Genomic DNA, 20,364 nt, shown 5'->3' with positions numbered 1-20,364 from the left:
CGTCAGGGTGGTCTGATCAGGATCTGTGGATGGAGGCACAAGATCCTAGATGATGGTGGTTGGAGGCGGACCAGCATTAATGGGGTGGCACTGGTGAAAAGTGATGGTGGAAGAGTTATGGTTGATAGAAGGGTTAGGGCAAGTGTTGAATAGATTGGAAGAAGGGGATGAGAGGGCCGCCCCTAAGGGTCTAGGGTGATTGGCCGGTCGAAGGAGATTAGAAACGGTGTCGCCGAGGATTGAGAGAACGAGAGCGAAGAAGACAAAGGAGGCAAAGAAAAACTCAATTTTTCAATAATAATTCTCTGGTTGCTATCCACATCCCTTTAGAGGCTAACTAAACAATACAATTTCGTCGACCGCGTTCAAACACGCCCGATCGAGTTCGAATGCACCGAGTTCGCTTTCTCTGGATTTGCGAACGCGATGCAGGTGTTCGAACGTGCCTGTTTTTCACTTCTCGGGATTTGCGAACGCGATGCAGGCGTTCACAGTGCGTTCGAACGCATAATGCACACTCTCACAACCACGTTCACAACCGCATTCGAACGCACTCCACCCGCGTTCGAACGCGACTTACAGAAAACTTATGTTTTTAGGAATTAAACACTAAAACAAGAAAGAAGGACACTCCTAAAGTGTATCCATGCTCGAGACGACATCGGTGAACTCAGAATCGTATCAGTCGATGACAGTAATCGTCGATAATCTTCTTCGTTTATTTCTTCTTGTCACATCTCCCTCTAAGGGACACGATGTGAGCTCAATCCCAACCCTAAGTTGTTTTTGGTAGGGTAAGCTCTTTGGTTGGGTCGGATGAAGGCCCAGCCCAACTTGGTTATGTTCGGGCTTTAGCATAGCCAGCCTCATTTTAGTGGACGAGCTATGGGCCTGCATCCTAGCCTAAGTAGCCAATTCTTGGGCTTCAATCTAACCCAATTAAGCGATTTAATTAGTTGCAATCTTTAGAAATTTTATATATTGTTAAATCAAAACTATAAATTTATTTATCGATAAATGTGATTTTTACCTGAATAATTGATTTGAGCTATTCCATAGGGACCACGGGAGAGTAGATTCACTCATTTTTTATTCATCTCACATTACATGTTATTATGCTATCATGTCATCTACTATAATATTACTCCCGTGCATTATTATTCTTCGTGTCATTTTATATTTCGAGCAATGTTATATTTCATGCATTGTGGTATTTCGTAAAGTGTTATCCTTTGTGCACCTAGAGGAATCTAGTTATGAGTAGGTAAGACTTTGAAAATAGTCACATCTATATTCTTCGTGCATCTTCTTATGGTGACTTACATCTACTTAAAAGTCCTAGGAACATACCTAATCCTGATCATATAGAATAGCCCTAAGCTAGACGAAATTTTTTTTTTGAGGTGTTTCTAGTGTCTTTTCATAATCCTAACTAGATCAATTAGGAGGAAAAGACTTAAAGTACTATTTCAAAGTGACTTCTAATTGATGTGGATCAATAGGGATAGTCCCAATGTGACATTTTAATGTGGATTTGAATTTTTTTTTTTTTAGTTGATGGTTCGTTTTAGTATTATTTCGAGAGATATTTTGTTGTCTAACTTTACTTATCTCATTTAAGAGTTTTTATTTAATTGAGTAGTAAATTATATTGAATTCTTTTTATTGTAGATTTGAAAAGTTAATGTTATGGTTTCGTGTGTCTCCAGTCTATTACATATATGATCAATCATAATTCTGATTCTGGGTCATGATAGATGTAATACACCAAAATAATATTATATAGAATTAACCTTTACAAAATTTCATATTATCATAAAAAAATGTGTTCATTTTATGAGCTTTGTTTTGCACTATGCATATAAATATCTACTTGTATATATACAATGCATACTAGGAGATCTGTAATATTTGCTAATAAGTATATAATGTAAGTTTCTAGGTACAAAATATAGTTATTTAGGTAGGAAATGACATATTCTATCATTTAGCCTTATCAAGGGTAAAATTATAAATTTAATTTAAGACTAAAATTATTTTAAATGTAGGATAAAAATAAGGTTAGCCCATATTCCCACTCAGTTTTAACCATGCTTTAAAAAAAATTATTGTTCAGTTAAGAAACTCCCTATTTTCATTCCAAATATACAATAAGGCAATACCATGCAATAACGGTGTTATAAATTTATTATCTCTACCTCTCCTAAGGAATTTACACTAAAAAATTATTAAGTTTTAATAATAGTAAAATTAGGCTCTTAAAATATATGTCTAAGATACACACCTTTCTATACTGGATCTCAATCTCAACTCTAATTACATTTCTCAAATCAAAGTGATATGTGACGGGCCTTATTATCGAAATCTATAGCCGCTCTATTTGGTTGGTGAAAAAGTCTTAAATACAAATAAAAGATTTTTACATATGGGTGAGAGAGGAATGCGATAAAATTTTCATACCTTCTCATCTGAGATAGAAAAACGTGCATAACTTAAAGTTATCCACATTGATAACACTTACGCATAATTTTATAGAGGAAGAGAGTAGTGTTTGGGTGCTATTTATAAATATCGAGGAGTTAATTTGTGCCGTTCGAACGGAAAGCCTTCTTGCCTCTAAAATGTGTTTTTGATCTTTACAATTCACTCTAACAAGTTACAACTCATATGATTTTTTATTTTGCCATAAATTTGTCAATTACAAGTGCTAAAAAACTCCTCATTTGGTAATTTCGTGACAAAAACCAAAAACTCCTATTAACAACTGATTCTAGAGTTACATCATCCTATTAGACCAAAACCAAAACACACGCTTTGACACGATAAAAGAAATCTACGGTCACTGAAAACACTATATGAAATGCACATAAGTGTGGAAGATCGGAATAATATCATAATAGATGTAATGTAATAATAACCGTATAGCATGAACTATTTAATCAACATTGAAAACTAAACATGTTGTATATAAACATCTATAGGCATTTAACACACAATACTAAGCATATCACATACCTATCAAGCACAACCAATATCACACAGTCACCAAGCACAACCAAAACATAGTCAATAAGCAAAATCAAGACATAATCATTAAGCACACAAAAGATAGTCATTAAGATACAAAAGACCCACACACCACTACCCCTTTTGTCTGAAATTGATAAGACAACTAGGCTCGAGGAAAATGCTACAGTAATATGGCCACAATGTCATTTAACACATTCCCTTGACGAGCTTGCTCCTCTACTTGCCTAGTTTACTCAACTGAAATCTACTAAAGTGAAGAGGAGAGGTCAGTCAAAGAACCCTCAATGACCAAGTCGAGAAAATATGGTTGGACTCTCAAGCTCAGTGGAGCGACCAACTAGAGCTTCCTCCTCTTCACCCTCAGACTCCACGGAGGCCTCAGACCATGGACGACGAGCCCCCAAAACATGTGGATGGCCACGGCTCAGTGTGATCATTTTTAATTGACGAGGAGAGGAGATAGATGCTTCTAAAGAATCCACAACAACACCCCGTTGGAGACACAAATCTGAGACGAACATGTCAAATGGTAAACCTTCAATCGTCAAATGAGCAAGCATCATCGAGGAATTGTACATGAAGGATCTGAGATTAATAGGAACACCAGTTGCTATTGCATGAATGAGATACGCTCTATCTTGGTCTAGTTATGTGGCTGAGCTTTGGGCTACACATTGAAAAAGCAAATTAAGTTCAAAATCCCAATGAAATTGTTAAGGGAGGCATGGGGGATCATATTGGAGCTCCAAACAACATCTGGATTGACAATCATGTGAACAAAGGAAGAAATGTTGGGAGGAGAGGCGTCAATATACGAAAACTTTGAATGTTCAACTTTGAAAAGATGGAACTAAGAGGAGATCAAGACAGAACTCACTGAGATATCCACTTTTTTAACTCTCGATAACACTCGATCTTCACTTATATCGGCATTCATATAGAATTCTCTGACCACTTTGACAAATGCAATCCATTCATGTTAACCAACCCTAACCAAGATTGTCGACAGAAATAGAATCCACTCCCAACTTCGTGAAATCAAGCAATTTGACATTTCGCTCTATCAAAACTGAACATTTAGAAAACATTTCCAAATACTTCTTCTCACCCTCTTTTGAAGCAAATCAATTCACTTAGGGTTGAGAACCACTCGCACCCACACCAACACTAGAGACCTAGCATTTAGTAACCGCAAATTTTTACCGAGACATGGTTCTTACTAAAATAATAAGGCAGAAGAGGGCAACATTCAATGAAAAGAACTCCAAGTGAAAAACACAACACAAAAGGGAGAAATACGTGAGAGATCAAGAACCCATACCTTACTTTCGGATTAAATCAAGTCATGCAAGGAATCCAAGCAATTTGCAAGCATAAGATACTGGAGAGGACGAAGGGGAGGAGAAAAGAAAGAAGGAAGAAGAAGTGAACTGTTTTGAATAGTTTTAAATAGTTCAACCTAATATCATTTGAACGAGATCCAAGATGTTCAAAAGAGATTTAAGACGTTCAAACGACATAAGTGAAACTCGAAGAGGAAAAAAAGCCCTATTCGAATGACCATGTTATGTTCGAATGAGATGTAATGGCACATAAGGATGTTCGAACGACAACCACCTGTTCAAATGGGATTGTTAGAATTAAGATAGAATACATTTTTCAGCACAATTTCTAATAACCAAAACAATCCCACAAGCCAAATCTTCTTTCAAAGATATATTCAAAACCAAAATGTGACACATTTTTACCAAGGATCTGCGACAAGAAATTCAGGAAAGCTTCCATTTAAACCGAAGATAACAAGTTTTTACTGATGTAAAACAAACTTGCGATAATAGAGGCATCAAGATCAATGAACACATGAAGATGATACATTGGAAAGATAGACTAAAGTAATGACAAATGGGAATAGCTATGATAACGTGGACTCATACACAATTTCTGACAAACTATCAAGTGATCTCGACACAAGAATTATCAAGATACGTCAAAGGAATGTCTAATTCACATTAAGTTCAAACCAGCATTCACCATGTACTAACGCATAGGGAGAATTAATTCTGCAATGATAGTTTTCACTCTCAATGATAGGTAGCCATTTTCTTAATAATAGAAAAAGAATGCAACATAAAATTCACCGTCAAATTGGACAAATGAGTAAGGTGGCTTTCATAGTATCACAAGGTAGCTCTTTTAATCGATCTTTTTCTCTCTATATATCTTATATATATGTATACAATTTTTTTCTAAAAAAAAAGCAAGTTGGTGAAATGCTTTATGGTCATCTAGTATATGAATATGGATATTCTTGGGAGTAACAAGTTATATCATTGAATCAAAGATCAACATAAGATTCATAGAAAAATTTAAGAGTAGAGCTCAAATAAAAACAGTCAAGATATATATAGATGGTAAACATTACTCAGTCATCCTACTAATATGTTAAGAACGCATAACACATCACCGCACTACCATATATCTACATTTATGTTTACAAGAGCTAAACAAGAATATCAATGTTCAATAGATGAATCTAGTTCCCATCATGGTACAAATAACAATTTATTTTTTGTTATAATTAATTTAAACAAAAACTAGCTAAGAAAAATAAAAGAAAAAAATAAAACAAACAAAGAAATTAGTTGGAAACAACACACTCCCAAAATGTTCCAAAGGTTTCATAAACAACTCACTCAATTATAACTCAGTTTATATGCATTCCAAAGTAATAATCTTGTTCTTAACTAAATCCCGGATGAAGTGATGGTGAATATCTAATAATTTATAGATATTATTTTCTAAAATATTTTTGTACGACAACCAAGTATTTTAATATACAATTTATATAGTTTTATAGTTAGTATCTTCAAATTTCATATATTCTAGATTTTATAGATATTAATTCTGAATTCTATAATTACTAATTATAGATTTTGTACCAGAATAGTGGGGTGCGCACCTCGGCATAAGTTTAATATACAAACACAATTAGCAGATCAAATGTGCACCCGAGCAGAAGTTTGTAATACTAAAAACTTTTTAAGAAAATAAAAAAAATAATATAGCCTTAGTGCTCATAAGCCCAAAAGACTCAAATTTTTTTTTAAAAAAAAATAGTAACCTTACCTTATAGTAATATTGTGGGCTTATAAGCTAGTAATGAACTTCTCACAACCTTAAAAAGAAAAATAGTAACTTTACCTTATTAATGATTCCAAGTTTGTAAAATAATAATAAACTTACCGACCTACAACTTTACTAAGAAAAAAAATATAATAAGCAATACTTATGAGCCCGCTTGTGAGCTTATAAACATGCAAGCCCCCCACAAAAATATTTTCTACTAAAAGAGATACAAATTTTTAAATATATATTAAACTTTAAATTAATTAGTTTTATATAATCATAATATTCTGATACTATATCATCAAAAGTTAAATGATATTTTGATCCATTAAATTCACATATTATTTATTTCCTTTCAAAATAAATATTTTTTTTCACCTCTTTCAAATCATATTAGATATAATGATTACACTCTTAGCTTAATTTAAAAAAACACTATATTTTTTTATAGTCTAATTCAAGTTAAATATGGCTAGAAATAAAGCAAACTAGTGCTGTTAAGACTTAAAATGCTCTAAACAAAAAGGGTCTTACATTCTTGGCGCATAAAACTATAAGAAAATACTCTACAAAATAGTCCAATTTTGTCTAGTAGGATGAATTCTCGCTTAAAATTAGTTTCTCTAAATTAATTTTATTTAAAAAAAATATAGAAATTTTTTATAGATTAACTACCACGGTTATAAAAAGCTTTATTTAAAGTCGTAGACCAAAATAGACATAAATGTAGTCTCAAATTCAAAATTGATAACTTGCAAAATTTAATAGAGTAAAAATAAAATATGTATATATAGTATGGATTATAGAACCATTATATCATTCAATTCTCAAGCTTGATTCAAGTTTGATCTAATCATCTGACGGCTGAGATCGTATTTGGACGCATTAAAACTCCTCATTCCTAAAACCCTAGCTCTCCTCTTTCCTTCCCTCTTCCACAAAATCCTACTCGCCTTCCTTTTTCTTATAAACCCTAAGGCCGGCCGGAAACTAGGGTTTAGGGTTGTGGTGATCTCTCTACATGGCGGCCCTCTACCTCGTCTTCGAGTCGGCCTCCGGCTACGCCCTGTTCCACGCCTACGGTCTTGACGAGATTGGCCAGAACACCGAGGCCGTTCGTAACTGCGTCCTTGACCTTACCCGCTTTGGGAAGGTCGTGAAGCTTGTCGCTTTCACCCCGTTCGCTTCCGCCCTTGATGCCCTTAACCAGTGCAATGCTATCTCGGAAGGCAAAAACTCGGAAACTCTAATCTTTTTTTTTTCTCATCGAAGGTCATGGCCTTATTGGTTTATGTGGTGATTTTTAGGGATAATGACCGACGAGTTGAGGAACTTCCTGGAGATTAACCTCCCCAAGGTGAAGGATGCGAAGAAAGCTAAGTTTAGCGTCGGCGTTGCTGAGCCGAAGGTTGGGTCGCAGATCTCGGAGGTGACTAAGATTCCATGCCAGTGTAATGAGTTCGTCCTGGAGCTACTTCGTGGTGTAAGATTGCATTTTGATAGGTTTATCAAGGACTTGAAGGTGCGTTTTCTTATTTTTTAATCTCTGATGCGAGTTTATGGGTTTTTTTTTGTTGTTTTAATTCTTTTGTTTCTTATTGTTTGTTGCAGCCAACAGATTTGGAGAAGGCACAGCTTGGTTTGGGTCATAGTTATAGTAGAGCGAAGGTTAAGTTTAATGTTAATCGGGTTGATAACATGGTTATCCAGGCCATTTTTTTGCTTGATACCCTGGACAAAGATATCAACACCTTCTCGATGAGGGTCAGGTAATAGATTGGGGGACTAGGACTCTCCAGGAGTCTGCTCGCATTGTTATGATTACTACATTTTATAGTAGTGGAGAGTTTTTGATGTGCCTTGACTTGCATGAAATCTAAAAGCAGTTTGAAAGTATGTTCATTAAAATTCTATTGACCATTTCTATGGTAGAAGAGTTATTTATTTAGTTTCTTTAATGTTATCGACAGTCCACAGTCCACTTATAACATTTATACAATTTAACTTACTATTATAGCTCCCTAACACTGAAACTACTTTAGTTTTGTATGGCAAAGGTTTGTTAAGCTTATCGGGCTCCTTACATAGTTCCATTTGTCTGGAATGGAATCCGAACACTACTATTTTTCTTTAAAGACTGTTATTGTTTTTCTTTAATCTCATTTCCTCCTCTTTAAGAGTCTCATTTTCATCTGACTTGCACTAAAAGAAAAAAATGTCTCTTAGTTTAATTTTATTTTAGTGTCTAATCTGAATCACAACTTAACAGAGGATCTTAATAAAATGTTGGTTTGTGAATCCAAGGTACAAAAAAGAAAAATAGCGTGTTCTTGTTGATACTTGAATTGATACTAAACCATATTTCATATAATTGTATTTTTTGCAAATGAAGTGTTGGGAATTTCTTTTCGTTGTTGAGCATGATTAACTTGCAAAGTTACAAATGCTGTTGTTTCAAATGTGTTTGGTCAAGCTTATTGTTAGGGTACAGGATTTATCATTATTTCTTTTGCATACTTATATTCTATTACCCTCTGCTGTGAGCTTCTAGTTAAGATTGTAATAAGTGATTAAAATCTTTTTCATTTTATTTGACTCCATTGTGCAGAGAGTGGTATTCCTGGCACTTTCCAGAGCTAGTGAAGATTATCAATGACAACTATCTATATGCCAAAGTTGCAAAGTTTGTTGAGAACAAATCTGAATTAACTGAGGATCATATTCCAGCCTTGGAAGACATAGTTGGAGATGAGGACAAGGCAAAAGAAATTGTTGAAGCAGCGAAAGCATCCATGGGTAAGTATGAATCCAAAATTCCTTTGTAATTGGAAAGTTTATGCTACCTTATTTATTTGCTTTCCCTCACTTTTCAGGTCAGGATCTTTCTCCAATTGATTTAATTAATGTTCAGCAATTTGCTCAGAGGGTTATGAATCTCTCCGAGTACAGGAAGAAGCTCTATGACTATCTGGTTACAAAAATGAATGATATTGCACCAAATTTGGCTTCTTTAATTGGTGAAGTTGTTGGTGCACGTTTGATTTCTCATGCTGGTAGTCTTTCAAATCTAGCCAAGTGCCCTGCTTCCACTCTTCAGATACTTGGTGCTGAGAAGGCACTTTTCAGGTTTGCTCACCACCTAACTCCCAACTTTTGTTCTCCTAAAAAAATTGACTAAATGTCTGGGTCTATGCAAGTTGTTCTACATGTGATGTGCCTGAAACTATATATTATCAATGCCTATTGTGATTTCTTAATGAAATAGTGGAAGCCTTAAAGAATATAGCATTTTGCAATTGTGCAGATATCTGTTTGATATTTCTTTTTACTCATTCATCAAGATTTTTTATCCTGAAGTTTTATCAGAAAAGCCAGCTCTTTTAAAGTGAACTTGCCAATTATTTGGTGACAATTGTGTTACTTTTTATCTTTTGGTTATAGAGCATTGAAAACCAGAGGAAACACTCCAAAGTATGGTCTCATATTCCACTCATCTTTCATAGGCCGAGCATCTGCTCGGAACAAAGGTCGATTAGCTCGCTACCTTGCGAATAAGTGCTCCATTGCATCACGTATTGACTGTTTCTCAGGTTAGTGGTCTAACTTTAGTCCTATTACATATTCTACTGGCTTTTCCAAGTTCTGACAATTTAAATACATTTTAGAGACGAATACCACTGTTTTTGGAGAAAAACTTCGTGAACAAGTGGAGGAGAGACTAGACTTTTATGATAAAGGCGTTGCTCCTCGCAAGAATCTTGATGTGATGAAAGCTGCCATAGAGAGTGTGGTGAACAATGGCTCTCTGGAGGCTGATGGTAAGGGCATCTATTGACTGCATTTTCATTACCTAGATTTGAACTCTTCTTCTCAAAGAGGAAATTGGCTTGCTAATTAAGTGACAATTTTTGCAGAAACTGCCTAATGTTTTGGTATTTGTTGTTGAGATCACTAGAACAGAGAACTAGCTAAAGAATATTTTCTGGACTCTGCAACTCATTTGTTCAAGAAATGTCCTGACTCCTGGTTCCTGTAGTTATATCGTTTTCACTACTTTAATTTCTGCTATTTTAAAGCAGTTTCTTACAGTCGTGAATTAAAATTCTTAATTATAACTGCTAACAAAACTCTAAAACTGAATCTGTTTTTCAAACCCTGCACCTTTATTAGTTTCAATACACTCCCGATTGTTGTATTTCATTGCATCCTCTTTTAAGCTTTTGAAGCTTCTGTTGATCATGGAGACTCAATTCCTTCTCTCTTGTCAAACAATTAGTCTGCTCTCTCAGTCATTTGTGCTACTGTATGGGCTCATTCTGTTCTCGTCATATAGGTCTATCAGAATCAGAATACAAAAGTTTTAGGGTTACTTATGAATGCTTTCTGGAGGGAATCTGACCAGCAATACCTGATTCTCCAAATCACGTCAGTCTAGCAGAATCTGAATACAAAAGTTTTAGGGTTCCTTATGAATGCTTTCCAGAGGGAATCTGACCAGCAATACCCGATTCTCCAATTCGCATCCATGGAAAGTAGGTCGAAGTGTAAAAAGTTGCCTTTGTTTATCATTATTGGTATTGTATCTATGGCAATCCAGAGTAGGCATAAGTAACATTCTTAACTAGAACCACCCTCTTCACAACCTGAAAAATGAAGGCAAGGTTCAGCCTGGATTGCAATCAACACATTGCTGCCAGAATGATGATTTAGGAAGATTCCTGGATATTGAGAAATGAAATGAAGGCATTAATGTGGAAGGGTTCAAGCTTTATGTTCAAGTAAAGCCCTCCACTTGAATTTTAAGGGGGTTGTAGGCAAGATTTAAGGTTAAAGATGTAAACCTAGTATGTATATTGCATTGAGTCCCACATTTGTGATAAAATACTTCTTTTGTGATCTTTATTATAAATCCATAGATACATGTAATAAAATATTTCTTTTGTGATCTTTATTCTAGATAGAGAAAATGGTTAATGATTTGGATCATGATTCTAATAATCAGGATCAATGTACTTGTTCAGTTCTCATTTTCCATGTTTGCACGCAGAGGGAGGAAAGAAAGAAGTTTCAGAAAAGAAAATTAAAAAGAAGAAATCAAAGGCCGAGGCAGTGGATGATGATGTGCAGATGGAAGATGGAATTGTTGAGCCAGAAACTGAGAAGAAGAAGAAGAAAAAGAAGAACAAGGTCGAACAACAGGAGCAAACAGTGAATGGTGTCAATGGTCATGAGACAGAACAAAATGGAACCTCCTCTAAGAAGAAGAAAAAGAATCGTGAACAGGTAGAAGATAGCGATGCTCAAGTGGGGAAGAAGAAGAAGAAAAGGACAAAAACTGAAGATGATGAGTAGTTTGAAGTAATTTTGGCAAGCGTTTATTTATGTAGACTAGTTAATCAGGTTGCTATATATACTCTACTCCTGAAGTTTGCGATTTTGGCCCTATTCTAAGCTTTTGAATCTTATGGTCCGTGATCTGAAAATTTGACATGCTTCGTTGTTTATGGGTTTTTGCATGATGCTTAGAAATATTATGGTTTATGCAAATTGCATCTTAATAGGTAAGGCGCCCTGTAATTGATTTTTGCGCTCAATCTAATAGGGATGATCATTCCACTAATTACCCATAGTCTCACAGCAAATTGTTTTTTTTTATCCTGTTTTATGTGATGCAACTTGAATCAAAATCATGCTTGTTTGGTTATCATTTTTGTTTGGCAGATGTCCCTAGTGTTATATCGTAGGGCTTTTGTAATCAATTGGTATTTTTGAAGAGCTCCTCAATCTGTCCATTACCAGTGACAAAGGGGATGAGTGCATTTTGAAATGCAATTACTATCCTGAATAGAATAAGGATCCACTTTCCACTAATTATTATTTTTAATGTTTAATACCCTTTAAAGCCCTAATGGTGTTTGGAAGGTTATGGTGCAGAGAGATCTTCATTGCTGAATCAGGTGGACTATCTGGCTCAAGTAGTTTTCCTGCCGTCTCTTCTTCATCCTCTTGTACATGATTCCAAGCTAATTATATACAATAGCTGCTGCACACACCTGTACCCTTTCCTATGGACTTCATGGATAGGAGTGAAATTGGAGCTAGGCCTTGAAGGAGCTATTGCTTGCTGTCGGTTAACACTAGAGGAATCAAAAGGTGGAGTGTTGGGTACTCGACCAGTTGAAGCAAAACTAGATTTATTGTTGGTAGTAATATTATAATGGTTCCTGACAGCAGCAGAGTGATAAGTAGGTAATGAAGATGTGTGATAGAAAGATGCTCCACCGCCTGTGTGGCCGTCGTCAATTCCTTCGAGTTTCATTCTTACTAATGTGCTACCAAGGTGGGATACTTAACGCGTCAGCTACAACACTGCATTGCATGGGTCGATATGCACAATGTTTATCTGTACCTTCTTCATTCAATTAATAGAATCCATAACATGTTCTCACATCTTAGCAATGAACACGGCTTTCATTAAATTTCTGCGGATAAAACATGTGAACCATTGGCTAAATATCATCTCTCAAGACCACTAATGAAACTCTAAATAAAGTAGTCTTCAGTAAAAATTATATTCTTAATAAGCATTAGAGACTTTAGCACCTCAAGGTAAGTCACAAGTGACAGTGGTCTCTTATTTAAATTTATTTAACTCCTCTATTACATTAGTATATCCCAAATCATCAAATCGCAGACTCAGGCCTTCCTAAAAACTATCCCAGTTCCTCTCGGTAGTCATGGAACTGAGACTCAGCTTTGCCATCCAAAAATAATGATGCATAGAGGACCTTCTGTTCCTCAAGAATAGGTGTGAACACAAAAAATCTCTTGCATCTCCTGCACCATGCTCTCGGATTGTCACCCGTGAAGTGAGGTACCTCGATCTTAGGGAATTTCAGAGCACCATCAGGTTCACCAATGACGCAGTTGAACTGATCCTCTCCCTTAGTAGTTGGTTCAGATGGCTCCTCTCTAGTGGCAAGTGGAGGTTTTGATGATTTGAGTGATGTGAATGGGTAGACTCCTGAGGTTTCACCATTATCCACTACTTTTCCTTTCGTTTGCATCTCATCAAACTCCCAAAATAAGACTTCAATCTGAAAGCAAACCTGAGATTGGAGGTGATCCATGGACAACTTCATTGATTCTGAATGCGATTGAAGCTGCTCCCTTAGATCTTGGATTCATTTCTCATTCTTCTATAACAGCTCTGCCAATGTCGCTAAATGGGTAGATTCCGCCATGGATGCTTCGATTCCTGCTTGAGCTGACCACAAAGGACCGATGACGGCTGCCTTGGTACCAGATGCAACAATCAGATACCAAAATCTTCACATCCTTGCTCTAATCCCTCAGATTCAGACTCTCTCTCTCTCTTTCTCTCTCTCTCCATAACTGACTCACGTGCTACCCACATGCTAACTTAAGGACTCGTATGAAAGACAATCAATTGATACATGATGTTTTTGTAAAACTGCAGTCCCTCGTGCAACAGATACGGGATTAAAACGTAAATCTCTACTTCTTCTCCAACGGTCTGCTACCCAATTATTAAAGTAATACATGCAAATGACTAGAACACCCCGTCTAAAATATGTATCACATATTTTCAAAGAATATCTTTCTATTTTATTTTATTATTATAAGGGTAATATTACATAGCTATTAAATCATTTTAAACAATTTGTACGAGGGCCAAATAATATTTTCTTAATCTAAATTTTATTTTAACTATGATTAATTAAATTTAATTGACAAAATGATATATTTGAAAGAGTTTAATAATTTCGGTGATGATTATGATATTTTGATGAATGTAGTAGTAATTATGATATTTGAGAAGTTCACTTTAGCATTTGTGTAGAATCCCTAAATTTTAAATCTCATAGAATTCATCTATGGTAGCATAATGCTGCTATCAAGAGCAAATCACTTTTGATTAATGTGAGACCTTAGCAGCTCCACCAGAAGACTCTTTGTAGTCCAAGTAACGGTCATGTACTATCCTTAGAAGAGAACCAGGTGGGAATCTTCCTAATTGGTAATTTATAATGCTTCCCCTTCTCCACCACTTCTGAATTCAAATGGTAGCAGCACCTGCCAACCAAATGATATAACTTTTGTTAGGAAACCTTAGATTTCACCAAGCTAAACAGTTTCTGCCATGACAGAATTTCTTTACTCTGGTTATACTTGATGATCTGCAAAAGAAGCGTTTGATGTACAAAAAGTCAGGCATTATACATTCTAGATCACTCTAATCATCCGGGAAAGTGCAGTTTCTCTCCCATTGTCAGAAAATTCTCTGAGAACTTGTTCCACTTCATCCACCACCCCGAGTCTATGGAACCACCCGGCCAGGACTTGAGATGCTTCCTGAGCGATTATGATGCCATCTTCCTCCAGCTCCAACAAAAAGGATAGAGCTCTTTTAAGGTTGTTCTCCTTCTCATAAGCACCCAACATTAACGCAATGCATTTATCGGATGGTTTCATCCTGGCACTTCTCATATTTTCTAGCACGCTACGAGCTTTTTCACTCTGTCCAGCCACACAATAAGCATTCACAAGAAGAGCACAAAACTTACCATCAGGAACTATTCCTGCAAATTGTATGGCATCAAAAATTCTTTGAGCTCCATTAGAATTGCCAATGGTAGAGTATGCTCTTAACAGTGCCTTGTAAACTTCCTTTCCTGCATATATCTCTTGGGCTTCCATTTCTTTAAGTAAACTCTCTGCATACTCTAGCATATTGGCCCTTATATAGGACATGATCATCGAGCCATACGCTCGTTTATCCAGATGTAATCCAAGCAACTTAATCTCTTCAAAAGCTTGCTTGGCCCGGTTAAGATCTCCAGACTTACTGTACATATGAATCAGGACAGTCAGGATCACCTGATCACATGGGAAACCTCTGCTCTTCATGGCCTGTAGTGCATCTTCAGCATGCTGCAAGAGATTGTGCTTCCCATAAATGTGGATAAGTTTGGTATAGTCACGGATATTAGCTTCGAAAGAATCCTCCAGCAGGGCATATTCCATTACCTGAGAAGATGACATGATGTAAGTAACTTATGTAGATATATATTTAGGTGATCATCTGGAAGATATTATGCACATAGGTGCTAAGAATCTGCTCAAATGCCTGTTCTGCCGAGACCGGTAAAAGAGCAAGTAACATTCCCATGCAGCTGTGGGTTCCCCCTGCATATGATTGCTTCTGGCTCAAAACGTACCATTTTCCGTGTTCAATGAGAGGGATCGGTTTGGTTACTTAGGAATCACAAGCAAAGCAATCTACGCCATCATCGAACGAAGGAGCAAGAATAATAATACAGTCTATAATGCAAAGATTGCAATTTTCATAACCCAAGAGGTCAGTCAGGTCAGGAAATACAGCCCGATCTCCAAATTCTTATTCAGAGGCCCTTTTAGGAGCTCTATCTTCATTTTCGATTAAAAACTCTCCATACTATTTGTTTCTATCAGGGACTTAAAAGATTTAAGCGGTGTTTTGGAAGACCACGTCAAATCCAACCAACAAGCTGAAGTGTTGCACGACTCAAACTTTCGAGAGAAGGATGTGCTCGTGAGTCAAGAGCAAGGAGTAGTTAAAATACTTAAATTGATAATTCTGATCCCAAACCCATCAAAAAGTTGAAAGCAATACATCACAACACAAACTGGTTTCTACATTAAATGTTTGCACATACAGATAATTGGTCAAATTCTTAAGAATTAAAGCTTATTTCTACATGCATTTCTCAGACCTGGATAGCTCAATAGGAACTTCTTTGAGTAGTCAAAGTTCGTCTTTGATGTGTCTTAGTCGTAGTAAGTAGCACTTCCAAAATAGCAATGTGACAATACAACTCCATCAATCGAACATCATAACTGTACAAAAAAGTAATGTAACGAATATTTTGGTCTGTTATTTTATGAAATGATGAAGAAGCACAAATTTGCAGTATGAAGATGAAACATAGCAAGTATTTCCAATTTCATAAGCACTGCAAACTAAAGGTACATAGATGGGAAATAAATAGTCACGCCACAGGATGTTACGTCAGATCTTTTAAAACAAAGAATCTAATTGCACAGATGTGAATATACACACTGATTGAATCACCGGAGGCAAAAAAATATACAGGGCAAAAAGTAACAAACTGACCTCCATAAGGAAAGGATTCTCAATCCTTGTCATCTCTTTCAGAACAGACAACCAATCAGCCCTTCTGGGCTTCATTGCCTTGACCCAAGCAGCCAAGAGGAGAGGAAAACTTTCATCCTTAGAAGAGAAACATATGATGCGCTCCATGAGAGCCTTGCAACGGTTAGACATCTTTGGAGAAAGCTTAGAAATGGCCTTTTTCTGATCCTCTGTTATTTCAAGTGCCACATTAGTCCATTTAATTTTTTCTTCTTCTTTTATATCACATTCCTTCATTTCTCCATCATGGCCAACTGTCATAGCTTGGAATAAGGAGATATGATGGACAGATTTATTATGAGGCAGTGAAGCATCGCGACTGGAGAAAGATGTATAGGAGAGTTGATGAAAGGTTCTAGTGGTGGCAGTGGTCAATATGCTGAATGGGCAGAAGTGGGACAACATGAGCGAAGAAAGGAAACTCATGGCATGAAGTAAATGATATATGAGATAATATATTATTAACTGTGAATTGAAAAAGAAAAGGACATGAAAGCAAATCAGCAAGGAGAAAGGAGAAACAAAATTTACTATCAAGAATTGGTTCCGACTTTAATCTGACTGTCTCAGTAGATAAATATTTTGTTAGTTTTATTGGAGTAAAAAGATACTCGAGTTAAGACTGTAATAGTAGTAGCATTTTGTTCCTCCATTACCACACCTGCAAAAAAAAGAAAACCAGTTGAATTCCATTTGAATTATTGCACATGGAAAGTTATGTTCAGACCATCTAGACATCTTCCAAAGATGAGGAAAATCAAAGAGGAAGAAATGAAGAATAAGCAGTACTAATAATTTATGATTTACCTTCTGAAAGCTTGTTCAGGCTATTATATCTAATGTGGAAGTAATAAGAATCAAAAGTATAAATCATCACTAGACCAACAAATATTGTTACAAGTAATTTAAGTCGGTTAAGTGCGGAAATGAGGAAGTTACAAATTCTATCATATAAGCCCAGTTGTCCATCTGTGATTCTCAAAGATTTACAAATTATCTGAAACTATATATCCAAAAAGCAGTAATTTCATATAGCATGATGTTTCCTTTCGATTAAGAGAGGAGCCTCAATTAAAGGGGAATAAGAAGAAAAACTTATATGAACTGTTTGGTTGAGAGTTTTACTAGATGTTGCATTACTAGATACAATATCTAATCTAAAAATTATTGTTTAGTTTAGTACACAGAATATAAAAGGCGGTATTTTAAAAAACTAATTAGACACATATGCAGTTTTTTGACATCCACTTGAATTAAATGGATACCAAAAGAGTACATCTAGCTATCCCAAACTGATTCATCTTTATCTTTTTATCCCAATCCTAACTCAACCCCAACCAACCTCTCTCCTCTTCTCTTATTTTCATCCTCAATTCTAACTCATCTTTCCTCCCCTAAATATGTCATTATAAAATATAACTAATCAAACATGTATTTAACAAATACATCATTACAAAATACAATCAACCAAACAAGTAATTTATTTCTTTAGATACAATATTTAGAGAAACATGTATATCTTAATACACATGTATTTCTAAATACAAAAAAACCAAACAACCCCATAATGATTTGAAAGGCACCCACCGCCACAGCATAGTGCCTAGATGATATGCAGGCGCATATGTGTATGCGCAGTCCAGTATTTTTATATAAAAACAAATTAAAAATAACTATATATGATATGTAATATATCATAATATAGTAAACATAAACTTTCTAGTAGTTCACTACACCAAAATACAAAGTAACTGATCACAATTCACAATTGACATACTACAAAACTCATTAACACTTAGCAGTGATCTACATTCATTGTGGCATATAGTAAAAACCCAATTTAATTATTGTTCTTTCCGTTAAAAGTTGGGAAATTCTCATTAGTATACTAACAAGTAACAATTAACGAACATGAAGGACTGCAGTCTGCGGTTGGTGGTATGCGCAGCACACACACACACACACACACAGAGCTGCGGGTGGCCGCCGGTGAGGTGGGGCTGTGGGATCCGGAGGGGGCTGAGAGTGAGACTGAGAGTGAAAGTGTGAGGAGCGAAAGAGAGATCATACCTTCCGCTGCCGCCGGAGAGAGGAGAGAGCTAGAGAGTGGAGACTGGAGAGGGGGAATCAAGAGAGAGGATAAGGGCTCGAAACTGTGACGGAGTTTCTTTTTCAATCTATTGCCGGTAAGTCACTAGACCCGAGCCACCTTTCTTTACCCGCTAGTCAGACCCGACCCGTTATCCCCAGCCCAATTTTATAATGGATGGACGAGGAGATGAGAGGAAAGAGCAGCGAGAAAATAATTGAAATGATAATTGATTATAGTAATACCTTAGAAAATTAATTAGTAAATATAAATGTATTGAATGGTAGAGGAGAGGAGAGAGGAGAGAAAATTATGTATTAGTAAACTAGTATTGAGATAAACTATTGTTTGTTTGATTATTATACTAGAATAAAGAGACTTATACTAGGCTGGCAAAATAGATTGCCAAAAATAATTGGATAAATATTAAATAGTATAGTTGGTTAAAATAGTTTCTATTAATCTAGCTAATCTAGGTCGAATCCTACCTACTAATGTCATTTTTTTCTTAAATGTTAGTCATATCATAATCAGCCCACATAAGCCTACAAGCCGAGCTCGAGCCTCATTGAGCTGAAGAGGAGCCGGGCTGAGCCAAACTTTTAACTCGAATCGAGCTTGAGTCGAGTTGAGATTTTCTTCCTCTCGAGCCGAGTTGAGCTAGCCTAGCTCGCTCAACTTGGCTCATTTACACCCCTAGCTTATACCATAAGTGAATAGGCATCATGGAAAGCAACTACGAAAAGATAGATACTTATTCAAGCATGGGTATTTTGAAATGTGGCCAGTCCAATCTTATGGTAAATAAAAAAAAAATGCTTTTTATGCTAATCCAATCTTATCGGTCCAAAGGTGCATAGACATTTAGCCCGTCCATATAATCATGCCCAACCAGCCATCCGTCCATAATTTGCCCACCTAATAATATAGACATGGATTGGACTAGATTAGAAAACTTGAACATATATAGAGCAATACCTTTTATATTATATTATATTTTTGTTATGTTTTAAAATTTGATTAAGTGGATTGTTATATACTTTGAACTTGTAGAGTTTAATTCTGAGTTATGATACTATTATATCTTTTTTAAAAACATAAAGATTTCTATTAGTTTATATTTTTACAATATTTATATATCTATAATTGAATTAAGCCTTCTTTTAAACTTGATTTAAGCCTAAATCAAGCTTGATTCAATTCAAATTTGCTCCGACTCGAAATAAGGCTTGACTAAGACTTAAAATTGCTTATTGATTGACTCGTTTAGGCTCGAGATTATAATTGGTTTGAATTGAAATGATTTAAATTTAATTTGACCACAAATCTATGTGCAATTTTTTTTTCAATTCAAGTTTGATTAGAGCTAGGCTCGATTAAGCTTGACTCGATTATACCCCTAAAAAATATGCTTCTATCAATTTTCTTATAGTTAGGACTCTTAAGAAAATAATTGTTGTTTTCAAATGTAAAAGTTCAATGATCTTAGTAGCAATAATGACTAGATATTTCTCAATAGATAGAAACTATTTTGAATGCACAATGTTGCTATAAACATGGACCGAAGTTTCAACCGATCTTGATCTGCATCAATTGAAACATATCGATATTGGCCAACCATAGTCGAAACCAATGTTTATACTAGTTTTTAGGTTGGGAGTTGAGACAAGCCAATTGGGTCGAAACAGACTAGTATTAACTAGTCTGATCCAACCCAAATCTAAAATATGTATGAATATTATTTCTTCTTTCTCACTCTCAACTCTTCTCCTGCGACTTTTTCTCTCTCGATGCATCCCTTTCTTCTTGATGTGACAAAGGCGAGCGATGACAAGTAATTTTCTAGTGAGATCACCTCCGGCAAGTAATTCTATGACGAGGTGAGGTGCTTTTTCCTCTAATT

At 35.7% G+C, this 20,364-nt stretch overlaps 2 protein-coding genes across 3 annotated transcripts; one reads left to right on the top strand and one right to left on the bottom strand.

The window, feature by feature from the left end:
• The first annotated feature begins 7,069 nt into the window (after nt 1-7,069).
• LOC140775927 (nucleolar protein 56-like) lies at nt 7,070-11,660 on the top strand. Its single transcript, XM_073119424.1, has 8 exons — nt 7,070-7,385; nt 7,464-7,678; nt 7,768-7,925; nt 8,765-8,952; nt 9,030-9,282; nt 9,598-9,746; nt 9,822-9,974; nt 11,204-11,660. The coding sequence occupies exons 1-8, from the start codon at nt 7,178-7,180 to the stop codon at nt 11,506-11,508; spliced, it is 1,629 nt and encodes a 542-aa protein (XP_072975525.1). The 5' UTR covers nt 7,070-7,177; the 3' UTR covers nt 11,509-11,660.
• A 2,359-nt stretch (nt 11,661-14,019) lies between these two features.
• LOC140776669 (pentatricopeptide repeat-containing protein At1g01970) lies at nt 14,020-18,525 on the bottom strand. 2 transcript variants are annotated; one of them, XR_012106911.1, is made up of 4 exons: nt 18,443-18,525; nt 16,334-17,033; nt 14,339-15,207; nt 14,020-14,253 (listed from the first exon to the last, which is right to left on the bottom strand). XR_012106911.1 is itself a non-coding variant. In XM_073120458.1 (3 exons), the coding sequence occupies exons 2-3, from the start codon at nt 16,796-16,798 to the stop codon at nt 14,404-14,406; spliced, it is 1,269 nt and encodes a 422-aa protein (XP_072976559.1). In that variant the 5' UTR covers nt 16,799-17,033; nt 18,443-18,525; the 3' UTR covers nt 14,322-14,403. The 2 variants fall into 2 exon arrangements, 1 of the variants encoding a protein (XP_072976559.1); XM_073120458.1 differs by lacking the exon at nt 14,020-14,253 and having other exon boundaries at nt 14,322-15,207.
• Nucleotides 18,526-20,364: the final 1,839 nt, after the last annotated feature.

Source organism: Typha angustifolia, chromosome 14, assembly GCF_048772165.1.
Source record: "Typha angustifolia cultivar Huaian chromosome 14, ASM4877216v1, whole genome shotgun sequence".
NCBI lineage: Eukaryota > Viridiplantae > Streptophyta > Magnoliopsida > Poales > Typhaceae > Typha > Typha angustifolia.
The sequence above is the reverse complement of the archived record's forward strand: the minus strand, read 5'-3'. Positions and strand labels throughout refer to the sequence as shown.